We start from the raw sequence: 16,793 nt of genomic DNA, 5'->3' as shown, positions 1-16,793 counted from the left end.
GTTGTAGTCTTTACTACTGGTTTAAGTATCTTTTTTAAATACAATCTTCAGTCCAGCTTCTCAAGAGGAAAAATAGGATGTATTTACTGAATGATTTTGGAGCTTCTGTGTGGCTTTGGAACCTGTGAATCCCCATTGCCTCTGTACTTGAGCCATGCAAGGAATAATAGTCTGCACTGACCTTAATTTGTTCTAACATTGTAATAGCTGAATTTATTCGTATGTTCATATGCAGATGTGCTTCAGAGTCAGCTAGCCACCTGCAGGGGTCAGTAAAAAAAGGTGTTTTTCCCTTGTTCTGCCATTGGCCAGATGCAGTCAAAATGTATATCGTCTTACTCTGAGGCATCAAAGATGGTCACTGTTTAAGCCACTATGAAATAGATGTTTCTCCTGAGGTGGTTGCCATGCCGTATATGTATATACATGAGCAAGCTGATTTTTATTTTTGAGTTAAGAAGTTTCTTAGTCACCATTTGGAAGGTCATTTTGGTATGGCTTGTGAGATATTTTCTCCTTTCTCTGCTTAATGAAGCTTGTCTGTTCGGGCAAGCCTCATATAAGCCTCATGTCAGCTATAGTGTGGTCCTCAGATTTTGAAGAGAAAATGTGTAAATGCACAGCCATGCATATACTTTAATGTGGTTTCTTGCAGATATGAGACTTCTATGATGACATTGCGTGAGGAGGATCAGTCTCTTGCTTCTTTGATAACTTTTGAATATGTTGTCCGGTTTCAATCAGTTTAACAGAGCAGACTTTAAAAATGGTATTTTTCTACAGTTTTCATGAAAATAGGTATCTGGATAAAGAAAAAAAGACCCTATATTATCTTGGCTGAGGCAGTAGTTACATGTGTATTTCATCAGCTTAAATATCTGCTCTGCACCCTCATTTGGGGTTTACCAGCACAGTTCTATCTGTGATCGTGTAGTGAATAAATGGAAAGAATGATTTAGTTGAAAAGTGACTCAGGAGTTGCAGCTGTGTACAGCATTATGGATCATGCAGGACAAGGAGTAATAAGACAACTGATTTAGCAGCACCATCATTCAATGGGTAACTGCAGCCTAAGAAAGAGTGCAGTATGAGTTCAACTTTATTAGGCATCAGAGAATCCCTGTTAGAAATCAAGGTGAATGTTGAAAATGCTTGTGGGGGAAGGCTGTCATGAATGTTCAGACTAGTGCCGTTTGTACTGCGTGCCTTGCTGAATGTGGTTACTCTGGTCAGTCAAGATCAGTAAGCTTAGGGGTTCTTTGGGTTTTACTGGAACATGAACTCTGAATTGTTTTTCAAGGCTAAGGAGTTTCTAATACATTTCTTCTCTGTCACTGTCACCTCCCAGTCCTTTCTTTCCTTGTGCTCCAGTTGTCTCAGTGTACATTCTTTTGTCTAATGAGAGATCATGCTGCCAACTTAGGACTGTTCAGTTAAAGCTGATCAATCCTTGGCTGACCCAAACCTTTGAGTTTGGTTTTCTTAACTGATGGTGCTCACAGATTACTTGGGTGGAAGAGGCAGAGTTTCTGTTCATAGATTTCTTTTTGTCTTTCAACAAAAACATTTGCAAAAAGATCCTAGTGAAATCACACTGTTACCTGAAAACTTTTAATGTGTCCTATTTAGATAATTAAGTTGGAACAAGATGATGCTTTTTTTTTTTTTTTGAAAGTTTAAAAAGCATTCATTATCACTAACACTACATTGAACAACTAAATATTGATACAGGCTTTGAGTATTTGCACATTTGCTCTCTGAGGATGCTCTTTGCTTATCATTTCCATTTTTTAGTTTATTAATTTCTGCAAGTGATGGAATTTGTAGGGGTTTTTTTTCACTGTGAAGAAAACAATAAATAATTTTTAGACAGGACAACAAAACCCTTGAAATCCTCCAGTGGATTTAAAATACTGCTGCTGATTGAAGTCCTACCTGCATGAGGTGTAATCTCTTCATAAACAGAAAACAATAGTTTATTTCAAACTGCTACATATAGGTTGTTGGAATTTGATATGTCAGTTGTGAGAAATTCTCTATCTGTGACTAGCTCTTGATGTCTTACTGAAAAGTTTCCCAATATGCTTATGTTTCTCCAAATACTTTGGCACTGAAAGTGCTTCTTACTAAAGAGCATTGATCAGTCAGATATATATGGAGACAGAAAACAACAGCGATTTTCCAGAAGTCTGGATGGTAGGAGCAATGGAATGCTGAAAGGTTAAATGGATATTCAAATCTGCCTATTTTGTTTACACATACTCCAGCAGAGTCAAGGTTCGAAGCTTTACAACTTCCATACTGTTTTTCAGAATGTGTTACTACTATGAAGACAAATCCCAATATTTGCATTTGGAGGAGGAACTGAAGAACAAGTACCAGAGCAAAAATATCTGCTATTTATCCACAGTGAAATCTTCAAACTATAACAACCCCCACATGAGTTACTGAACATTTTTCCTTCATATAATATTCATTTATGACACCTTTAAGGGTATGTCCTGTAAATACTAGAAAGTGAAGAGGATACACATACATCTGATTTTGAAGATATAACTCTTGAGTTACTGAAGTTTTTGTGCACAAAAATGTGTTCTGAGATGTTTAACATGGGAGGAAACATTATAGATCAGAGATCCAGATAGCAACTAGAAAATGCATAGCATCTGGCACCTTCTTGAAAGTGAACCTGCCAATAATTAATTATATGTATGAGCCACTCTATCCCTGTCTAATGAATTGGACACTTACTGAGATATATTAGACTATGTAACAGAGGTTAACTGCTCATGCCCTCTCCTTTGTCTTTGGCTTGTGTGGTCCCAGTGTAACTTAAGGGTAGAAATGATTGTTGGCACTCAGATTTTATGTCCTATCATTGTTACATTAGTTAATAATCAAGACATTTTTACAATCCAAAATGTAGTAAGTCCTCATTTTCTGTTTCTTACCAACAGAGGAAAAAATGACTGAAAATGTAAGATTAATTTTAAAGTTTAGAATCAACTACATATATTCAGCAGAATATATTAAAATGCAGCAGTAAAAAATACATATACTCTCAGGAAAATAAATGCTGGTAGCTAAATAAAGGAGTAAGATTTACTGAAAAGAGGCTTTGAAAGCTATCCTTGAGAATAAAGAAGCTGCTAAATGCTCGAAATCATTAAATTAATGTTAAAAGTGCTACTATAAAAAAATTATATCACTAGGAAACCAACAATGCCAATAGTTGTGCTTTAAAGTGCATGAAGAAGTGCACAGAATATTGGAGCCTGTATAGAATGAGACAAAGAAGTTTGTGGTCCTCAGATCGCACTTACCTTCAGCCATACTGGCACTTTCTCACATTTTTTTTTCAAGATAGTAGCCTGTATTCCAGTTGCAAGCAATTACGGCCTAGAAAGAACTGGTTTTTTGGCCTTAAAACTCTAGTAGAATAACCTCCTTGACTTCATACTCCTCCTTTGTCTTAGTACCATCAAGGTCAGATGTCCCTCCTTCATCCTTTTTGTTCTAACCTGCAGTTTTCATGCATTTTTTCTTTCTTTTTCTCTTTTCTTTTTTTTTTTTTTTTACGTTTCCCTCATTCTCAAAAAAATTATCAGGAGAGCTTTTTAATGTTGCTTCAAGCAAATTATTTTTAAAAGATTCTTGAGAAATTTCTTTACGTGTACAAGCACTACTGTAACTTAGCCTGTAGGTGGACTCATCATATCAGACATACAGCAGTACTGCAAAGCAATGCTGGACTAAGTTGTACAATTTTTTTTAGAGCAGCCACCTTTTTTCCCCTTATTATTTTCTCCTTTACTGTCCAGGTCCAAAGAAAAACGAGGTGGTATGCCAGAAAGGTATTCAGTATCTACAGGATGTTCATGCTGTGACTGAAGCTCCCCACAGGCAGAGGTTCTCCGGTTCTTATTCCACTTAATTCATCATTCAGAGCTTAGCAGGGGACTGCTGATTTTGGACTTGAAACAGTTAGGCTGGTATTTGCCCCACCCTTTGTCCTCAAAAGGCTTAAAAGTGGAATCAATCTACTTTATTATCCCAGCAATATTTTCCAGAGAACTACCTAACTTTGATAAAGTATAGGGTGCAAATAACATCTCTGTATCAGATTTTGCCCTGAAAGCTGTATTTCTAATATGGTATAGTTTAATAATCCTTTTCCATGTAGCCTGATCTCTGCATCCAGGTTCTTTACAAAACTAATCTCATTAGGGCTGGTCATAGTTTCACCTTCTGTTTTCCTTAACTCTGTGTCTACTTGTCATCTGCTCTTATGACCCAGATTGAAACCTTTTAGTCGGTGCCCAAGTTTAACAAAACTCCCTATACTTGTCCTTATGATTTAAAGGCACTTCTGCAGTTCATCCCTTCGGGTATGGATGTGCTAGTTTCCATGCCTTCAAGGCATAAACAGAGAATGTTCTGCAAAAACTCCTGGATGAATTACCTTGAGAAGCTATTTCAGTTGAGATGTTTTATAAATAGGTATATTTTAAGTTTTGCTTTTGATAGAAAAAGGTTGATGAATCATCAAGCTTAATTTATCCAGATGTTAACAAACTCCCTACAGATATGGTATTATCTTTGCAAGGCTCTGGTATTATCTTCGCAAGGACTGAAAGGCAGTTAAAAAGATGATGCTGTTTACTGTATCCTGTCTGGCTTTATACTGACGTTTACTTTAAAAAAAAACTGCTGAACTTATATGTTGTCTTATATTATGTCTTATTTTTGTATGATGTTATGTGGAACTTTATGCTCAAATCTTTTTATACTAATAGTGATGTCTTGCAGTGGGAAATCCTCAAACCGAAAGAATTTGTCAGACAAGAGACAGTTGTGGTATGTCAAATTAAGATGGTAAAGTGGTGTCACAGCAGGTCTAGGGAGAGGCCATAACAATGTTACTGTCAAGGAAATAAAGGAAACAGAAACACAAGAAATACAAGTTATTTCAGAATATCTGTAACTGTGGTACGGTTTTGTGTTTTGAGAGCCATTGTTTTGGAATGATTACCATTTGTTGGTAGGGCTTCAGGGTAAGAATGAGATCTGATGGCTGCCAACTAAAGTCAGCAAAATCCAGCATGGAAATGGAGCTTTTTTTCTCTGTTACCAGATTTTCAGATAACAGTCATCAAAATACTAGTTCACCAACAATTTGCTCAGCTAGATACCAAAATTATACCATGGAATCCCCTGACTTAGGCTTATGCTACTCAGGAGATCAGGTCTAGTTAAAATAATGATCCTCTTGGCCTTAGAAATTTAGGAAGTTGCATGAGTTCTTTATATTTTTGTTATACTTCCTATCTGCAGCTGTGCTGGTTCCCTCGCTGATCTCTCAGTATGGCCACAAGGTTGCCAAAGAGAAGAAACACAAGGCAGGAGGGAGAACAGGTAAAGAGCAAGTGCACTGCTGTGCAGCCTATCCTTTTCTCCCTTCCCTTTTTTGTCATTCACCATGCACACACCATTTCAATTGTGTCCAGACATGATGATAATATTCCCCCTGACAGTTGGAAAGAGTATAACGGAAAGATTAGAAGAAAGTAGTAGAAAAAAAGGAAAGAAAACCCTATTTTTAAAAGAAAAGGAGAGGCAAAAAAGAAAGAATGTTTAAGCAGAGAAGATATGGCATCAAATAGGAATAAGTTACAGGCTGAAGCTAAGAAAAGAGTTGATAAATTTCAGGAGGAAAATAAAACACCTCACCTAAGAAGAAGAAGAAAAAAAAGCTTAGAGCAATACATTTGAATTACATTCCTTTATTACATTTTCAAGGAAAGCATGGTATTCTTGAAACTGTAATTTTGTATCATATATATTATCTACTTGGTCTAGCATGTCACTTTTGACAGCTAGAGAGAGAACTGGAAGAAGTTCTCGAGATGAGGACAAAGCATCATAAGTCTAGTAAAGGTAGAAAGTGTAAACAAATGCTAGCATTAGTGTGTGGAATTAATGATTTCTGATCGTATACTTTGAAAATAATTCACTGTTGAAGTAATTCTGAAAATTCTTCTTTTCCGTAACACAGACTTGATGGGAGGAGAAGGAAGGAGAAAAAAGAGAAAGGAGGGATAGACCTTTTTTCATTTAAATAAGAAAACTGTGAGATATTAATAGAATACAAAATTTCAGAATAGCTGCTTTTCTCCAAATGTGTTCAGTTGTTTTTATTTAGTAATTTTTGTTCACATTCGGACACAAAATGGCAACTTGATCAGGAAAGGAATGGCGTCTTGAGAGACTGCTACATGATGGAACTTGAAAAATCTTTTAACTTTTTTAACTCAATTTTTAAATTTTTTTCCATTCTTTTTTTCTCACTGCATCCCTTGAAATAACATATCCAGGGTAACAGTTATGGTAGAATTTTAGCTGCAAGCTTGAGCACGCTGAAGAGTGATGTCCTAAGAACAGAGGGGGAAATCAGGAGACCTTCAGGATCTTGTTTTCATTTGCACACTGGACTGATGGGTGATTGAAAACAATTTGGAATGGCCTCCACTGAGATTCCTTTTAGATAAGTAAGGATTTTCCAGAAGTTCTGGTTGAATGAAGTTCATTTTTTAGTTTCTTCCAAGCTTCCACCCCCAAAAACAGTTTACAAGCTACTTGTGACTACCTGAAACTGAAGTAGACTTGAACAGAAAAACAGTAGTTCAATTTTATAGACACTTTCAAGGTTTCACATGTTTTAATGTGATCAGCTGCAGTGAAGTGTGATCAATGGTTTGTTGTTTTGACCTGTTGTCTAGAAGAGGACTTTAGAGGAGATGGAAACACATTTGTTTTCTAAATTAAATTCTAATGTATGCTGAGTACCATCTTGTTCCAAAAAGATGTCTTCTGCAGTTAAGAGGTAATTGATATCTTATAGTTAGCCTTTATGTTTTATTCTTTCATATGAAAAGAATAATTTTGTGTCATTAATGCTAATTAGAGCCAGTTCTCAGTTAATACCTCATAGATTTATATCAGTTTTAGATCTGGTCTGGTATATCAATTGGATAAGTGTATTACTTCACTATATCACAACAGATATTTGAAAAGCATCCAAAGAGATACTATTTTTAAGAGAAGGGCAGAGAAAAACAATTGCAGATATTGAGTAAATCAGAAAAGATTGCTGGCTAAGTAAAAAATACCAAAGGTGCTAAATGATAAACAGGATCAGTTCTGAAAATCTTAGTGACACAATAAATGGAACAAAGATGGTGTATTTTATTTTGTAGATTAAGCAATCTCTCTCATTTGATGAATGAGAATTTGTTTGTGCATCTCGGTAACAATAATGGAAAATTGACAAAAATTCCATATGTTGGTCTAAGGCTAAACTCTTCAGAGTAATGTGGCACTAACATCAGTTTTGTCAATATTACAGCTCATGGCATCACAATACAAAAGTCCATAATTTTAAAAAGTAGATTGTGTACATTGTAATAAATCCCATTTCTATGGAAAACTCTCAAGATTTTTTGCCAGTCTGTAATTCTAGCTGGACATTTTATAGTCTTCACTTAGATTCCTTTTAGTAACTAGAATGGTGAAAATGTGTAGGTTGTCTTACTTTGAGAAAATAATTTATGAAATTGTTAAATAGCATTACGATGCTTTTTATATGATCCTAGTATTAGGATCTCTTATTTTACAACTTCAACTAAAATGATCCAACAGTTTGAGTTGGATTTGAAAAGATTAAAATCTATTATTTATATTGACTTCTTGGTGTTCATTTGCGGTGTTCATCTTAAGATGCAAATTCCAAGATTTCTGAAAATATTTTAAAGGTAATTTGTTTGATAACCTGAATGAATACTTTTTCTAGATGTAAGGTAGCCGATACAAATTATATTATGGGTGTTATACAGTGTCTTGCACCACAACAAAAAAAAAAAAAAATCAGAAATCAGCAGTATAACAGTCTTGACCAACTGCAAAAGCACTGAATCAAATTCACATTCATCTAAATGAATGTTTTTCTGCAACTCTTTTGCTGTATAAAGGAGTTCTACCCGTATAAAGGATGGGTTGGAGTACTAATACATCCATCCTTCATTAGTTGTGTTATGTAACAATCAGGGCTCTTAAAAAGAATTGTTAAATCCATAACTCTGACCGTTGTTCTAGTAAGTGTATGTTCTTTGGAATAGCATCTCCTTTCCTCTCGTGTAAGTAAAGTTGTAACTGTTTTGCATCTTGGCTGTGATTTCCATCTGCAGACTTTCTGCAATTCCTGAATATTTGCCGACCTTTGCTTTTCATAAGTTAAGACCATTAATGTAATTTAAATGTCTACAAAATATGAGATATAAGTTTGATTCTAAAACCAATTTTGAGCATAATCTTGCAATATGTTATATTCTGCATAATACACATCTTGCTTTTGGAGGAATAATGCCATCTTCCTTCCTTCCCAGTTCGTGATATCTCCGTGAGAAGAATAGTCTATCAAATTTAGGGTTTCAGCAGTATGCAGTGTTGTAAGTCATTTGAAAATGAAAAAATAGTGTCCATGCCTTATTCCTTATTGCTAGCTGCTAAATTAGGTCTTTTCCTTCTGGAAATCTGCATGTTTCTCTCGGTTTAATGCAGTTTTGATACATCTTTATTCTTCTAGGAAAGGGTCACCACTGCTGTTTTCTAATAATCACTTTGCTTGGGATAAGAACATCTGTCATTTCAGTTAATAATTTTACTTATGTAGCACTTACTTACAAACTTTCCGTACTAGTCATTTTCCCTCCATAGTATCTCTTTTCAGATCTGTAGTGATCTCACCAGCAACTATAGTTGATTAAAACCATAAATTTGAATCCAGGTTTGGATTCTTACTTGCCATAGGATTTTGATGGCAGAAGAAAGACATTTTGCAAGAACTTAAAAACTTGAAAGAAAAAATGCCATTTGAAGGAAAAAAACAAAATATCACAATTATTTTTGTAGATCTAATGCTGTCCAACCCAAAACATGATTTTGTTTTGTCACCAGAATGAACTGTCATTGGAACTTTGTTGTACCGTTCTAACAAATGCTGAACAGATAAAATGGAAAGCTTGACACGCACATGGTGAGGGGTAATTACCTGTGGAAAATTCCTATTCTGTCTCTTGACACATGAGACAGGATTATGGAAAGATACTTTGGTACTAGTAATTACAATGAACAATTTAAAACAGTGCAGGTTTGTTTAAAGAACGTGGAAGGCTATATCAGTAGGAAATAGAAAATAGCCCACTTTATGAAAGTAAAAAAAATATATAAGTAAAAAAGAGAATGTTAGCATTTTCTGATTCTTTTTCATTAGTTTTAGGACCTTATGGTCCTAAATAAAGTTCTAAATTCATTTCTAAATAAAGTTCATGTGCTATTCATATCTTAATAAGATAATACATATAGCAGCATGTCTTTATTTTGTTATAAGCATTTTTTTCCATACAAAACTCCTGTAGGTTTTATGACATGCCATTAGGGGAGTAGTAAAGGCCAAGTTTTCTTTGTGAACCAGGTTAAATTGAGTAAACTTTCTCAAGCTTTTTGTTTAGCCATACCTGAGACTTCTAGTTAAGTTGAAGCTATAACTGAGTGAAAGATTTTTGCAGGCTGTAAAGTGTCGTTAAGTGCATCTTTTTTCCTGAGTTCAACAGAGGATATAAAACATTTAATGTTTGCTTTTACTAATATTACAATTGATTCCAGCCCCAATAAGGGTTTAAGTTAACACAAAGTAAAATCATTGAGAGAAAATGCCGGCAAACCTTGATAAAGACCAGATGAAATTGTAGTGGTATTCAGTTAGACTCATACACACATTGTATTAATAATAATAAAAAGAAGTTCAAAACCATGATCTTATTTCATAAGGATTTTTTTTTAATTGATTTTATCAGCCTATGTTGTATTTCTTCAAAATAGAAATTCACATGGATTGACTAGTTTAGCATGGTGACTTTGAGGTTTTGAACCTGTGATTTCATTAATGCCACAGGCATGACTAAAATAGTAAATTTGAAATTAATCTTTTTTTAGACATTATTAAGTCATAATGAAAAGAAATAATTAGCATATCTTTGAGGCAACAGAAGAACACTGAAAAAGAAGTCATGTAAACCAGAACATTTAAAGATAATTGCCAGGCATACATCATTTATTCCAGATTAGCTAAGGTCACGCACTTGATGCTCCCGGTTTTTGCATCCATATATGTGGTCATTGTTGCCATCAAATTGCTGCATTTTGATGGCTATATTTAATGGACTGAGAATAGACCATGAAGAAAAGTACTAAGACCAGCAAATATAAAGAGCACGTACTCTATTCAGTTAAACAGTGACCTTTTTAACCTTGCTGTATGCAGGAAATATCCACTTGTATTTTAGTAATTACATTAGCTTCCTTAATGGCATTTGATACAGATGGTATAGGAAGAACTTATCCGCAGCTGAAGAATGCAGGCAACAATTTTAGTTTGAATTGCAAATACTTTTATGACTGGAATTAAGTTGGGGAAAAGAGAACTCTAAAAATAGATTTGTGTGCTAGCCTCAATTAGAGAAGCCATTATTTTTCAAAGCTTGTTATCATTGTTCTTTCTTATTGTATTAAAATTAATAAAATTTTGCACACTAAAAATCTCTACGAAATACTGTGAAAATACAAAGACGAAGAATAAGTGCAGTTATCAGTGTAGTTGGGGCTTAAGAAATTGATTTTATTCTGATTTGTGCTACAAATTCTATTTCTGATTTTGTGAAAATACCTCAACCAGTTTGTACCTTCTCTTTTGTCTGTAAAATGGGAGCAAAGTATTTTCTTCCTCCTCCTTTTGTCTGCTAAAATACATACAGTCCAAAGAAGGAAATTATTTTAGTGTCTGTGCCAAGCCTAAAGCAGTGGGACTGTTAACGTGGGGTAGACTTCTTCAAATAGAGGACCACACAAATTTAAAAGCAAAAGATTATTAAAAAGGTCTTATGTCTGACCTATGTATGAAAAGTCCAACAGGACAGGTATGATGGTTCTTCCTTAACTTATTTCTACAGCTTTTGATTATGTGGGATCTTCATAAACCAGAGATTGCATCCTGGCATTTTTTCCTAATAGACACAAATGGACCTGTCCTCTATGACAGACCTCCTTTGGTCTGTTTTCCTCTCATCAGACTGCACTATATCTTGTGACAGTCAGCTCTGAAGATTCATCGTGTATTGTGTATCAGAAAAAAATCTTTCTTCTCTTTATTTTAAATCTTTGCCTGCTTAATTATGAATCAGCAAAGATGGGAAGAAGCACAAGGGACGTAAAGCCAAAACTATTGGCAGCTGGGAAGGAGGAAATGGAGCATAGGATGAAGGGCACACATACGAGTCCCTCATATGATTTGAGTGGTTGGAGTCCCTGAAGTGCAAGTAGGAGGCTGATAAGCAGGAAGCTTATGACGTGAAATGGCGGCACGGCTATGAATGTTTCCTTTTGCTGCAAGTAAAACAGAATGCAGAAGTGTGGGATATGAATACTTAAAGAAAAAAGAGTGGTGTATGGAGCACACTATACACAATGGTGTTTCTGCTTCCTTCTGCCTTCCCATCAAGTAATTTGTGTTTCCTCATTTTGTGTTATGACTGCTCCTATCTTTGCTTATTTATAACTACAGACCTGCACGCTTTATTTCTGCTTTAGGCTGAGCTCTCTGCAAAGGGTAGGAATTCTTTGCATCCATCTTTGTCTCCGTGAGCTACTTCTATGAGGCCTTCCTAGCTCCCGCTCTGTTTTCACATGTGAAAACTGCTACATTTTTGGATTGTTTATTTGTTTCTTTTTGACCTGAAGACCAGCCTTTTACAATGTCAAATTTCAAAAGCAATTGGTGATGAGAGGTGTTAATGGCTACCATCAATGGGTTATTTGATCAGCAGACAATTAAAAAGCTGGTTACAACTAATGGGTGTGCTGGTGTGCTAACCAGATGTCAGTTCTATATCCTTCTCTTTCTTTTTCTGAATTTCACCAAAATCGGTTCGATTCTCCCTTTTCACACTAGAATGTTCCATCCAAGCTTGCCGGTGATTAGACGGGATATACAAAAAGTTATCAAGTGATGTAGAGACAAACAGAGGAAAGCTATCAACTTTAGGTCAAAGGGTTGTTCTACTCAAGTTGTAAAATAAGCAGGCTTTTCAAAAGTTTGTTGTAGTATATAAACCACCTTATTATCATAAACAGAAAATTTTGCACAAACGTAGTTTTAAGTTCCTTCATACAAAGAGTATGATTTTATCATGTGCACAGCATTTCTGTCAGTAAGACCAGATCATCATTGTTACGTAGGTGATAACAGTGAGTGCTCATCCTCTCTTTGTGCCATTTCAGATGTGTCCATTTTGTTCCATGCTCCAAACTTTTTCCATATTGTCTGAAACTATGCATGTGCCATTATTACTACCAAGTGTCTTCGAATGTTAAGAACTTTTAATTCAATGAGTAAAGCCAGGAAATACACACATGTGCATTTCTTTAAAGTGTACATTTTGCATCCAATTTTCTATTCTTTTTGGACACGTTAAAGATGCAGAGAAATTGCTGCTGATGCATAAGCATTTTTATGTAATTTAATTGATTTGTCTTTATTTTTCATAACTGTGCATGATGCTTACTCTGGAGATATTTGTTCTTTTCATATATAATTAGAAGGTAAAGACATTTGCAAATTTAGAAGACTGTAGCACGGGAATACATTTCTAAGAGCTTTATTTTGCCTAAATCATGTTTTAAAGACCTATGATCTCATTTTGGAAAAGGTGTGTGACAGAATAGGTGTTTTGTTTTGGGTTTTCTTTAGTTTTACAGGATGTGAGGTGGATTCATAGTAGCACAGAGAACATTCTGTGGTAAAATATTTCATATACTCATGCTACCTGCATTGGCTTAACTGTAGAGTTTGAGCTTCTGTTTAGGTTTTCTTTGTCAGCTTTCAAACAGTGGAGGTAGCCTGCAGGTTGATAAGTATCCCATTAATCTTTCTGATCCTCTAGCACTTGAGCATGAGAATAGCTGATCAATTACAGCAATTGTCTCCCTAAATGAGCTTTTCACATCTGCCTCTTATTTCATTAGTTAACTGTCTGCTCATATATCTGATAGAATGGAATCCTAGTGGCTTCTTACAGCTTGTTCTGTGTTACTGTACAATAAGGATGGGGTTGTTAGCAAAATGGGCACAAAAGGGTATTTATCCACTACCCGCAATAAATATACATGCTATTGTGTAGGAGTGCTTTTGTCTCTAATCACTGTTTGTTGAAACCTACTTAAAGCACATCAGTTTGCTTTTCAGCTTCCTGCTTACTCCTTAGTTGTAAGCTTTCTGGTTGTGTATTTATCATTTTTATAACACAACCAAAATGTTTCCGTGCCCTAAACCCTCATATCAATGTGTTGCCTACATGATTTTAGAAAACAGAATCTACCGTATTTAAAGCTAATGATAGAAATGTAATTTCCTCCCTGTCTCTTTAGAACGCATCTTTTATATGCATAGATATGATAACCTTCTCACAGGAAGTAAATTTGCATTTCCAAAGCTGCAAACAAGTATTAACAGTAGTGGTGATGTTGTTATGATTATTCAAATTAAGTACAACATAGTGAGCAACAATTACATTGTTTAATTCAAGGTTTGTTTTAAGAAAAGCAGACTACAAACTATGGATTACAAATTTTAATAGAAAAGATTTCACACAAATGCCTCTTTCATTAATGCTCAAACTTTCAATTACAAGAAAATCTATTACCAGAAGAAAATGTAAATAATTTCTAAACAAAGGCCTCATTCACTTTCTCTTAATATCTGTTCTGGTTATTCTAAAGAATTTACAGCATTTCATTTTCAAAGATTGATCTTTATATTTAGCCTTTATGAAGTTGCTTTGGAAAACATTTTATTTGAGGGGAGGAGGCCTAAAAAGTGAACAGAGCTAAATGCCAAAAAGACTTACTTAAAAGACATTCTGGCCTGCCTCTGGTACGGACTATTCCGGGTGATTCTTCGATGCTTCCTGAACATTTAGGTGTGTTTGAATCTGAAGTGCTCAGGATATTTGTGCTTGAAACTTGTTTCAGTGAATTTGAGTGATGGGAAGCATACAGTACAGAGATTTTATGGAATTTCGAAAACCATGGAGATATAATAACTGAATATCAACAATCTTTTAAATTCACTTTTGACTATTTATTGCAGGTCTGGTTTGTATGAAGTCGAGTACTTCAGTGGTTGAACTTGTTATGCTGCTTTGTTCACAGGTAAGACATTCTCTGGTTTAAACTATTAGTTTCTTTGCACAGTGATAGGTTACTGTCAACCTAAGAATTGGGTATTGCTTGTTTCATTCTTCCCTTTCAGTATAGGAAAATACAAAATTCATCTCTTCTAATAGAAGGTGTATTTTTTTCATGTACCGTATAGTATATCAATATCCATAGGGTGTACAAAGGATATATGCATTTATTTTTTATAATGTATGAAAAATGAACGTTATTCACTTTTTCTGTGTATGAACTCTTTTTCAAGCCAGTTCTTATTTAGAATGTATGGATAGGATGTTGTTTTCATAATTTTATGTTAAAATTTGTCTTTGAATTTGTAACTTTTAAACATCTTATTTGTGGTAACTTTATTACTTTTGTTATACATGGCACAAATTATTGCATATTTTGTATAGGAGTATGGGAACATGGTTTTAATAGCCCTCAAGAACCGGCAGATACAGAATATTTCTATTTCTAAAATATTGTAGTTATATTTTTTAGCATAGCAGTAGTTGTTCTGTGAAAAATCTGAAACAGATAAGATTTTGTATTGATATCACAATTAAAATAATCAAAACTAAAACACTTTATAGTGTTTTGATTATTTACATCTTAATTTTAATTTGATGTCTTTTTACACAAGTGTTATTAGCTAATTTCGTATATTTATAGCCTTTTACCTTAAACTGCCAGTAATAAGTTATCAACAGACATTTTACAATTTTGCTCATTTTATATAAGGCAAATAATTGCCCAACAGTTACAGATAACTTCACAAGATTTTACAATTCTCTAAAGACTTATTAACGGTATATCACTTACCAAGTTCCCCACTAATTTAAAATAGCAGTTACTCATACCAGGTTAGTATATAAAATGCCCAGATTTACTTGTTACATTATTACCAAGAAAAAATACTTCGTAGTTTCTGTGACCATTCACTGTGAACATTGAAAATAGCACCAAAAATGTACTAAAACCCAGTGATTTTCTAGGGTCAATTAAAATGAAGATCTACTTTTCAGGAATTATCTGAAAATAATTAGCATTTACAACTGAACTTGGGGGAGGGGGCTCCAACTTACCTGCTGTTTGCCAGTCCATAGGTTGCATTTCTTCAAGCTTGTGTCATAAGGAAATCATTAGATCTTGTTTTCCTTTTTTTTCCTTCCTTTTTTTTTTCTCTTTAGCCAAGATGGATATTGGTTAGGGAAAAGTAAAAGAAAAATACATCCCTGGCAGGAATCCTCAGTGGGGTTTGAACTTCAGACCTTCTCCTGCAGGGCATTTGAAAAATTTGTTACCTAATGGTTAAATTCTGGGTTCCAGGAAAAGTCCAAAAGAAGGATTTTAAGCCTTATGTTCATGTCTTGAAATTTTGGGAGTTTTTTATAAGAGCTTTTGAAACCTTAACTTTAGAGAAGGAATAACTTACAATCCTTTCGTCCTCAGCCTTTGGTTTTACTGCAGTTCTCAGGAATAAAGTGGAATGCAGCATTAGGGTCTAGTGTCTTTGATGGCCTCATCATCTAATCATAGGTTTAACATTACTCATTTGCTGGCTCCAGGAATTCCTGCCATTAAGGGCCCTAGAGATGAAACTTTGCCTCAAATATTGATTGAAAGGAAGAGAGAGAAATTTAAGCTCTCTCTGCAATGCTTTTTCTTTAGACATCCCAGTAAAGCTATGTAACAAATGCAGCTAAATCAATTTGTATTTGTATGACTCTTATACAAGTTATTTATTGTTTCAAAATAGTCAATTCTTTTAAAAATAAGCTTCATTTTATACCTAAAATAATGTAAAGAGCCTAATTATTTTGAAATTTTGAAAATTTATTCAGATTCTCTAATGTTTGGGTGGAAGAGAGCTCTTTTCCATCTACTCAATTATTTGGGAAAACATCAATTTAAAATTTTTGTATCTCATCTGATATTTTATGGTTGTTTCCTTATCTTCTAAGTATGGAAAAATTTGTACCCTGCTGCCTGTTTATTACCAAGTACTTAAGAAGCTAATTTTATAACATTGTTGTTGGAATGCTACTAAGTGTTTCTATAGGAAATGTTCAATAGGGGGCTGTAGTGGTGCAAATTGCCTTCTCCTCCTCTCATCTTTACCAACTGTAAACAAGCTGCTTTTGTGAATTGTATCTGCACTGGATATTGTGTTTCATCCTATAGGTGCACCAAACATTCAGTTCTGCAGTTCCATTCATCTGCATGAAAAATTCAAATGAATTGTCTATTTCAATTTTTAAAGCTAATTGTCAAAAGAAAACACTAGGTAAATACTACAAAAATACTAATAGGACATGATTTATAACATAGCTACAAGAAAAGAGAGTGGCAGACAGACAAACAACATAATCCAGTATATAGCTAACAGAACTGGGAATTAGGAGATTAGGAGTTAGTGCCCTCAGGAAATGAGATTAACTCATTACTGTATAAAAATGGACAGGGCT

The 16,793-nt window shown here is 34.6% G+C and overlaps 1 protein-coding gene across 4 annotated transcripts in view; it reads left to right on the top strand.

The window, feature by feature from the left end:
* Positions 1-16,793, top strand: part of NBEA (neurobeachin) — a 533,052-nt gene that overhangs the window by 249,986 nt on the left and 266,273 nt on the right. For 3 of the 4 annotated variants that reach the window (XM_064504930.1, XM_064504928.1, XM_064504929.1), the window contains one exon: positions 14,258-14,319. In XM_064504930.1, the coding sequence (XP_064361000.1) occupies positions 14,258-14,319 (62 nt within the window). Of the gene's footprint in view, positions 1-5,334; positions 5,416-14,257; positions 14,320-16,793 lie in introns of all 4 variants that reach the window. The other variant, XM_064504927.1, reaches the window with a different exon arrangement.

The sequence above is a fragment of the Dromaius novaehollandiae genome, chromosome 1 (genome assembly GCF_036370855.1).
Source record: "Dromaius novaehollandiae isolate bDroNov1 chromosome 1, bDroNov1.hap1, whole genome shotgun sequence".
Lineage (NCBI taxonomy): Eukaryota > Metazoa > Chordata > Aves > Casuariiformes > Dromaiidae > Dromaius > Dromaius novaehollandiae.
Note: the sequence above shows the minus strand (reverse complement) of the source record. Positions and strands in the feature narration are given on the sequence as shown.